The sequence below is a fragment of the Salarias fasciatus genome, chromosome 13 (genome assembly GCF_902148845.1).
Source record: "Salarias fasciatus chromosome 13, fSalaFa1.1, whole genome shotgun sequence".
Taxonomy (NCBI): Eukaryota; Metazoa; Chordata; class Actinopteri; order Blenniiformes; family Blenniidae; genus Salarias; species Salarias fasciatus.
Window position 1 is genome coordinate 21,584,443 of NC_043757.1, and position 9,728 is coordinate 21,594,170.

Below are 9,728 nucleotides of genomic sequence, written 5' to 3' on the forward strand. Positions count from 1 at the left end.
AAATATTTTAGAGAAATAACACAGTGTGCTTTTGCTGTTGTACTTTAACTATTTAATTTTTTGACTTTCAAATGTTGTGATTTACTAAATCTTTTCTAATATTAGGATTGTATTTCTAACACACGTAACTTTGGTATCGGTTTATTGTTATACAGGAGCTATTCACATATCTTTATCAGCTTGTGGTTGTCCGGACACATGCTCTGCTGTTAAGCCGCTGTGCCATTGTCTATGTCACTTGGTGTTTGTGTTGGAGTTTGTGTGCTTCTGGGTGTGCTATATTGTTTTGTAGCTGTGTGTACGTCTCCACATTTTTCATCCTGTCACCTACAGATTATCAGAGCATTCTAGCGGAGCTGCAGTCCCCCGCCGCACTGCACTCCGAATCACACTTCCTGGAGCCCGAAATCCCCGTCACCCCCAACCCTTCCCTCGCCCACCACCAACAGCACCATTACCCAGAACCAGACACCCCCCTGCTGGCCGACACCCAACCTCAACCCCCGTCCTGGAGCTCCGAGATAGAGCCTGGTAGCAGAGAGCCTGACAGTCCTCCTAGGAGCCCCCCTCGGCCCTCCGAGCTCGACCTGTCTGTCCCAGCCTTTGAACTCCCCGAAACTGCCCCCCCTAAGGTCAGAAAGCCGCACATCGCCGTGAACGATCAGCTGCTTCTGAGCGAGGAGGAAGACAGGTCTTTTCACGAGATGGTGCCGACGCGCAAGCCCAAGTCGTTCTCCTTCCCCGCGATGTGCGAATTAGACGTCGACATGGCGTACTCCACATCTTCCCCTTCACTGTCATCTGTGTCATCCATTACCCCTTCATCGCCCGAGAGAGCACAAATGGGAGACGGAGGAGCGCAGATGGGTGCTCTCAATGGGACACAAGAGGATGTCGTTTTGAAAGGAGGGGAAAAGGAAGTGAAAGAAGAAATACAGAAAGTGGTTGAGATGGTTGCAGCAGAGTTGGCAGAAGGCAACGATTTGGTTGAGAAGTGGGTAGAGCAGGATTTGATTAGAAACGTGGAAAGGAAATGTGAGATGATCACGAAAGATAGGTGCGAACTGGGAGGGCAGAGTGACATTACAGTGCAAGAGAAGGAAGAGAAAGAGGAGCCGACTGAGCTGTGTAGCTTCATGCAGGAAGGGAAAACAGGAGCAGCGTGTGAGGTGCAAGAGGCAAAAAGTGTGCAGAATCTGACAGAAATTGTGCAGGAAGTTGAGAAAACTTGTATACCAATGGAAGCAGAGAGCATGGAAGAGTTGGTTGACGAGAAACTCCAGGCCCAAAAGGTTGACGAGGACAACGTGGAACAGGCCTACCGGTGCGACAGAGTGGATGACGCAGGGGAAGATCTGGAGTTTAAGGATGAAGGACTGGGTGTCAGTGAAAGAGATCTTTGTGGGGCATCAGATGGAGAACTGGCAGCTGAAGACCAGACTGTAGCTGACCTCTCCCCCCAGGCCTGGGTCGAGGCTCTCGGCCAGCTGCAGCCCAGTGAGTCTGGATTCAATGAGGAAGAGATGGGAGACAGAGATGATGATGCTGCAGAAGACGCACCGGGATTCTTTTTTGAGGAGTTGAAGAAGGAAGAAGGCTCAGAGGAAAAGGAGGAGAACGAAGAGATCACCGAGTCCAGGGTTGAAGAGATTCTCGCAGGGGTCGAACAGGCAGAAAAAGACCTGTGTTCACTTTCAGGTTGGCACAGTGATTCATCCAGCGTCAACGTGGAGCCGCCAACGCCGGGTCGCAGTGTCAGCTCGGACCTGCTTGACAGGCGAGAAAGGTAATTTCTTATAAAACATTAATGTGCTCTCGTGGTTGTATAAACTGTATTTAATCAGAATATGAGTGGACGGAAGTGTCCACGCAATCAATGTTGACAGTAAAAGTCGCTTGTCTTCTGATTACTCCTGGCTACAATCACCACCAGACTCTCTTCAAGGGGCTGGAAACAGGTGAAGTGCAGAATTTGATTGGATAAAAATTCTTGATGGAGACAGCTGTTTAACAGGAGAAAAAAAATCCTGTTGTCGCTGTGGCAGCAAAGATAAAGCATTCAAGTAGTTTAGGTCCTCATTTTGTCAAGTTCTTAGTGTCTCACACGTAATGACTCTATGTGCAGTAAAATGGAGACAAGATAGATTTGATGCCTCAAAACTTGCTTTTGCTTGTAGTTTAAACCTCAAAAAATCATGAATACAAAGTAACTGTCAAACAAATGCAATGTACCAGCAGTAGAAAAACATATTTTTTTTATTGACGTTATATTTCATTAATCAATCATATGCAGAGGAAACCAAGTTTGATATCATCTCCTTAAAAAATGAAATTCATAAAGTACAAACAAAAATATAAATAAGTAAAAGTGTGCAAAGTTTGGAAAAGACCTCTTTGTAAGGAAGACTTTATCACAACTTTAAATCTTTGCTTATTTTCACAAAAATATAGAATTACTTTGGAAATATAATTTTTTCTTTGCAATGAAAAAAACTCTAATCGTCGGCTCTTGTCCCACAGCCAAGAGAACTCTAGTGACTCCATCACGTCCTCATCTCGGGCAGAATCAGGGAGGTCCCGGCAAAACGGCGACAACTCAAAGCACTCACCTCAGGACGTCTCGTCGGAATCATCCAACGGCAAAAAGGAGGAAGGAAAGCTGGTGTCTGAGAAGAAAGTCCAGGTAATGCCATGACATAACTAAAAGAGAAGATGATTGGTTGTGACTCTGTTCCTCATTAAAGATGCCGTCTAGGTCGACGAAAAGAATTGCTTTTTTTTTCCGTGAGGTTTTAACTGCAACAAGAACATCATTACAAATGCCTCGATCATGCTGATTTTTTTACTTCCAAGCATTTGATCTTCTTCTTCTTCCGACTTCCTCCTTTGTATAACAGTCTCATAATGCCTTCCTCCACAGCGGGTTAGTGTAGATTCTGGTTCAGAGGAAGAACAGACCGTAACCACAAGAATCTTCAGACGCCGTCTCATTTTAAAGGTACCCTGAAAGCCTGGCGCAGAGGCCTGGCTGGGTGTTGGATTGGTTTGGTTTAGTGTGAGGTCTGTTCTGCATCAAAAACAGTTTTGCTTGGTGAACTGGTACATCCACTCTCTTTGCGTGAGTGCTTGGCTTTGTATTTCTCTCTTTTTGTCGGCTCAAAAAACTGTCAGCATGCTACACTTGTGGGGCCTAAATGGAAGGATTGATTGATCTTTTATTGAGGATAAGGTTGGGATTTTAAGGTTAATCGTGTTTGGGATTATGCCATGATAACAAAATCGGTTCATTCAGTTTGGCTACATTAAAAGAAAGGCCCCACAAAGGTAGAGCCACCAGTGTGTGTGTTTGTGCTCTTGAAGATGTGTGTATAGCTCTACACACATGCATCCATGAGCCTGTTTTGCAGGTTGAAGAACTAATTCTTGCTTCCACTCTGACTTCTTCAGTTTTCTCGCCTGGTTTCAGTGTGGTGATGGTGAAAGATTGGCTGTTGTGTTTGATTCGGTCAGTCATTGAGCAATTATTTGTGTGTTAACCACAAACGCCGACAGGGTGAAGAAGCGAAGAACATCCCGGGAGAGTCTATGACTGAAGAACACTACATGGACAAAGATGGTAACCTCATCAGTAGAAAAGTAATGTATCTGTTTATTTTCCTTCCGCTCCCAAATGAAATCTGTCGCTGGAAAGTGTGTCTCTTTGAAGAAACCAAAACCCCAGGTCTTCTCTCCCTCTGTCGACCTCCTTCTGCCTCGGGCAGGTGATCAGGAAGGTTATCCGTCGGGTTACAAGTCCCACTCCAGAAAGCCAGGGAGCCGACAAGTGGCACCCAGACCTTCAGCTCAATCCCCTTCTGCAGGAAGATTGGTCAGAGGTTCGCATGATAACGCACTTTAACTGAGTTTCTCCAGTCAAATCAAAACCAGAAGGGATGCCTGATCTGTGGGAGGTTAGCAGATGATCAAAAATCAGTCACACTGAATTGTGAATCAGCCTCTTTGACCATGCGAGGCCTTCTTATGAAAGTTAAAACATGATCTTCCAACATTCATTTGTTACTGCCGTATTGAGTTCATCTCACTTCACTTTAGGAAATCACGTATTTTTCTTGAGCTCAAGTTAAGATCTAGGATTTTCTGGTTTGATTTGACTCTCCTCGTTCCTGTTCTTGGTGGAGGAAAACAATCCTTTGAGGTGCAGCCTTGCATGTTGTGGCTGTCCTGCTTGTATAACTGGACAGCAGAGGGGACGCTGACTGAACCATTCCTGACTGTGTGATTTTAATGTCCTTTTTATGCAATGAACCACTGACTCAACACTATGACTAATGCGTGCTGTGGCTGTGCTGTGAAATCTGCCTCTTTTGTTCCCAACGCTGTCCATATTAATAAGTCTTTCCTTCTAGGTGTCTCGTTGCTGTGTGCTTTGGAGCCTAATTACATTTTGTACAAACCACTACTAATTTCTGCTTCTGTCAAACTTCAAACTGGGTGCTGTGAATAAAAATGCAATAATTTAACTAGCTTTTCCTGCGGTGTGTGACGATTTGTTTGTCTTTCCAAATATTTTCCTCCTTCTCCTAACACCACACCTCATCTGTATTTCTGTGTTTGTTTGTATTTTCCAGCCAGGAGAAGGGTCAAGAAATAGCAGACGAAAAGATGACAGAAGATCAGGGGACAAAAAGCACCACTCATAGGGATAACTGTGTTCCATCAGGTACCATAGTTTTCCAATGTCCTTCAATCATAATTTTCCTTTCTTTCTTGTGTATCTCCACACATCATTATGCAAGATGTACCTCTGCGTTATGGTCCTCTTCATATCATCATATCGACGCGCTGAGCACAAAAGCAGCTCAGAAGGAAAACAAGTGCTTGTGTTGTGAGGGGGTGTTGTGTACTGTTACATTTTCTCAACAAACAATGGTCGTGTGTAGTGACTTTCCAGAGTCGTGACACTGTGGTGAGGCTGCTAGGCAACCAGCAGATAAGCTTCGAACGCTTGTCAAAACACGGTTACATCATTAAAATCCTCAATTTGTAGGTTTGTGCCTGTTCGGAAAATTCAGGTACTCCCTGTGTGTTAGAAGTAAGTTCTCTAACTATGGACAAAACTTTTAACAATCTAATAAACGGGAAGAGTCGCAGCAAGAGTTTTTATTGACTTTTTCAGTTTGTCTTGGAATAGGTTTTCCATTATGTTGATCTTAGAAGGATTGTGACGCACTTTGCAGTGGAACACAGGGCTGTTGTAACACAGTGCCACAGTTGGTTGGAGTTAAAGTAGAAGTAACTCTCATACATTTAGCTTTTAAAGTTAGATCTTTAAATGGACACATTCTGAGAAGTGACGTAAAACTGGAAGTACATTTTAAATTTCAGAGGAAATCGCTGCAGTGAAACGGACCATAAGTAATCCAATTAAAATGGCATCATGTAAACACATATGTCTGATTAGATCGGCCCCATCCAACTGAAAGTGATCAGATGGGAAGAGACAAGCTTGATCCATCTCAATGACAAGTCCTGTAATACTGGTGGGTTTTTGGGTAAAGGTTAATCATGCTAGCATCACAGTGTAAAACATTATCTGTTTGATCCACTGAAAGAATTGGTTGATATTCTTTGTGCATATAAATCCACAAATCAATCCAATCATTTTATTCAGTATAAATGAGACAGCCTTATCTCACAAAGACTGACAAAAAAACGACCATCTAAATGTAACTATTGACACAGAAAGCGTTTGTTTATTTGGAAACTTTGTAAGAAAAAAAAAGTCCAAATCCCTTCAGTATTTCTTGTGACCCAACTGTTGTGCAGTTTTCAGCAATAATATGATTTGATGAGCTCAAGCTGCCTCAGCCGCTTCCAATTCTTTGAGTTGTCTCAAATTGCCTGAAATATAGTTTGTTTCAAAATTCTTGCATTTTTGGTTGTTATGATAGTTCAGTGTGACATTGGCTACATCAGTGGACTTGTTGCCATGTGGCATTGTGCAGGATCTAAACCTCAAGTACTCAAAATGTCTGTATGGTGCCCCACATTAATTTAGTACTCATCTTATTGTTTAAAAAAAAAAGCCCAGATATTTCAGATATCAGATATTTTCTCCATCTCACTGTCACCCACCGCTCATTGGAAACGGCTGACTGGTCTGAGCCTGCTTATCTCTTGGCAACATTTCTCCCCTGTGTGTGTTTGTGTGTGAATAGTGAGCAGTTTACAAAGGGTACGTGGGTGACGGGCGGCACACACCTCAGTATTGTGTTGCCCTGCTGATACCATCCATGCTTGTTTTTGTCCACTAAATCCCTGACTCACAACAGCATTGTTGCCTTCCAAAAGAGTTGGTTATCCCACCGGCCAGACTGTTAATCCACGCTGCTGCTGGCCCTCGTGTTATGTTTGTGGTGAATCATTCCATCTGCACAAAACTGACTTAAAAATAAAATGGCACTGCTGTGAAGTCTGGCGAAGAGTTTCTATGGTAACAGAGGTCATTATCAACTTACAGACCATCAGGTCTTGTTAACATGTTGTCATTTTAGTCACACAAAAGGGATGGGGGATTGTGACAGTTTTATTTTCACTCTTTAAAGGGTGTTTTCGTGCACATGAATGGTTCCATTAGGAAGGTCACAACCGTTAAATCAGGTTTAATATGCAGTTCTGTAAATAGTCTATAAATGGTCTAATCTAGATTATTGTATTATTGATCTTTGTGGAATGGTTCGCCTGATGAGACATGTTTACACAGACTTCTCATATAACAATAAAATAGAAGAAATGAACCTGCAGGTACACTGAATTTGTCAAATCCAGCTCTAAATCCTGATGCTAAAATCATTACAGACTGAGTTAAGAATTTCACAGCTGTGTGCGAGTGATTAGCTGTTTTTTCTTGAAATTCTGAAAGAGTGTGTTTCCATAGCCCCGAGGCCAATATTGCCATCTCATAGGAAGAAATCCTCCAAAACTGTGGGAAGTATTGACTTAAATACACTAAGCAAAGATGCTGCTTTTGACCTCGAGGAACTCAAAGAAAAGCTGCTAGAAACGGATGCTTTTTTCATAATTGCAGTTTGAAAAGCTATTTTTCTTGCTGTGAGGCTCGATAACCTTATGGAAGCTTTATGGTCTGTTTCAGATTTCTCAGAGAAAATGCTTGAAGCGCAGTATGTGAATTTTATGTCCATCGTTTATGCCTGCTGTTTTAGAATAAGGTTGCGGAGAGGCTTAAGTGCAACATTGTTTTCTACATTCCACCAGAAGGTATCATTAACACTGGCTCTATGTTAGGATTGCGGTCATTGTGCCTCAACAAAGAAAAACCTTAAAATTAAAATTTCAAGGTTAATACCGTAATGGCAACTTTTAAATGCTGCGTTGAGGTGCACACAGTGTGACACTGACTCATTTATGAAATATCATCACTTTTATCTGCTTTTTTAACAACAATTTCAAAATGTCATCATTTTATTTGTGTCTTGCAGCTGTGCAGGAACTGAGCTCAGTGTTTCCTGGGAACAAGACTTCAAAGGGCTGGAGGGCTCCAGAGTGAGGACTTGAAGCGAAGGTCCACTCCCCAAAACTATCTGCTCCGAACAAATGGTTTTTCCAGAGGAGTCAACCCTTCTGACTTAAAGCATGAGCATGAAAAACTCACTCCCCGTCAATCAGAGGACCCGGGAGCTTCAGACTGAGGTGGACCAGTGGACAATGATTCTGCTTCCTATTTGCTGTGAAACAAACACGTGCCATCGGTCCACCAGTGCTGTGAGAGCTTTTATCGAGGAGCATCTTTTTTTTTTCTTTTTTTCTTTTTTTTTTTTTTGTGAGGGACGACAAAGACTCTGCTACCGACAACCACACAGGTGCAACTGTGACCAAAGATGGCACAAGAGCTCAGATCCCCGTGGTGTGTGGAGAGAAGGAAGTCGACACAATAACACACACAAAATAAAAGATGTTTTGGAACACTTCTGATCCAACTTCAACACTCGCCTTATAGTTTTTTCTTGAACCCATTGTTGTCAGGATGTAAATTGTTTCGGGATTTTTTTCCTTCCTTTTTAAAACTTAAACTAACACGAAAGCTTTTTTCTGTACATAAAATTGCGATATGTATAATTCTTTTAAAAAAAAAAAAGCTAAGTTGCTGAGTGGGAATGCACTGAGGAGAGTGACCTTTTCAAGTGCTTTCAACATTTGCTGAAACAGTTCCTCTTTTAAAGATTTGAGTGTGAATTCACAGGTTCTTGTATATTTACTTATTATTAGAACAGGTATAATGTTTGTATATGAAAAAAAAACAACAATTCTGGTTTGATTTTAACAGGGGAAATTTCCAGAAAATCAAATTCCAGTAATTCCCAAAGTGGGAATGAATTAAATTCTGCAAAAGCAGCCTTTCAGAGTTCTCATATTTTCATGCATGCCGTTCACATTATTTTAAGTACAGTTTTTACAAGTTTGCAAACACTGTATTCAAATGACAAATGAAACCCTTTATCTCTGCACATATAGCCCCTAACATTTGTCACTGATTTTATAGTTTATTTTCATTTGAAAAAGGATGCCATTAAAGCATTTATCACGTGGGGGTGCGGTTCTATAGGTTGTCGAGGATGTGATGTCTCGTCCGTCTGTGTAAAACTGGAGGGCAGCTTCTGCTAAGAGAGCGAAGTAATCTGAATGTACATGCTAGTAGGCTGGCTCGCTGTAAAATTATACTTGTATTGTGCATATTGGCTATAGGGTGTAGGAGTCTCTGTACACTGTTAGACTGTTTGTAATCATTTTAGCAGTGTGTTGATTTGGTTTTCTAACAGCTGCTGTGGTATTAAAAGGAAAACCGGGGCATTTCACTTTGGATTTTTTTTTTTTCTTCTTCTTCTTTTGAGGAGGGGTTGATGCTTTTCCTTAATTTAAAACCCTATTCACATTAAGGACACATAAAGACATTATTTGATTGTAGCTCTAAATAGCATATTGTATGACAAAAAACACTGGATGGTCAAAAACAATTATTTAAGCATTGAATAAATTGTGTTTAACTCTGAAACTGTGTGATCTCTTTAGGCTTGAGAGTCTGTATATGCAGCGTGGAATAGAAATGTTTTCACTAGCTCACTGATGACATTTGACTTTACATTTGGGGGTTATCTTTGTATTGGTTTTCATTATAGATGCCCATGTAGTTCAAGTGTGATGTTCTACTGGCGCGATGGCTCACTATGCCGACGTCTATGCTGTGGACATGGAAACTATGTGACTTTTTCTTTCTTGGGGAGGGTGGGGGGCGTTTAAAGGACGTCAGGTTGGGTGCTGTACCACATCCCCTCATACTACTATGTCAATCAGGGGGCAGAGGATCCTTTGATATGGTTGAACTATCAATTTTTTGTCAATTTTGTTTGATATGTGTTTTCACCTGAGCAGATTTTTTGATGTACAATTCTTACTAACAAGAGTGAAGCCATTGAAATGTAAAACTATTCTAGCACTTTGGTTATTCAAGGTCTTTTAGAGGCTATAGCAGCAATGACACCAACAAATGTTTCAGACGTCTTTAAAAAAAAAAACAACCTAAAAATAAAAAAAAAATAATAAAAAGGCATTGATTTCGCAGCGCAGTTGTTTCTGTTCCTGTCTTTGTGTCCTCGAACTTTATATTTTTTAGAAATGTATACACTTAAAATAATTTCTAAGTGTAGTCCGTG

The 9,728-nt window shown here is 41.5% G+C and overlaps 1 protein-coding gene across 6 annotated transcripts in view; it reads left to right on the plus strand.

The window, feature by feature from the left end:
• LOC115398899 (ankyrin-3-like) overlaps positions 1-9,641 on the plus strand; it is an 89,097-nt gene extending 79,456 nt beyond the window's left edge. For all 6 annotated transcript variants that reach the window (XM_030105913.1, XM_030105909.1, XM_030105911.1 and 3 more), the window contains 7 exons: positions 334-1,786; positions 2,521-2,683; positions 2,921-2,998; positions 3,553-3,636; positions 3,762-3,875; positions 4,629-4,720; positions 7,500-9,641. In XM_030105913.1, the coding sequence (XP_029961773.1) occupies positions 334-1,786; positions 2,521-2,683; positions 2,921-2,998; positions 3,553-3,636; positions 3,762-3,875; positions 4,629-4,700 (1,964 nt within the window). In that variant the 3' untranslated portion in view covers positions 4,701-4,720; positions 7,500-9,641. The remainder of the gene's footprint in view (positions 1-333; positions 1,787-2,520; positions 2,684-2,920; positions 2,999-3,552; positions 3,637-3,761; positions 3,876-4,628; positions 4,721-7,499) is intronic.
• The last annotated feature ends 87 nt before the right edge of the window (positions 9,642-9,728 follow it).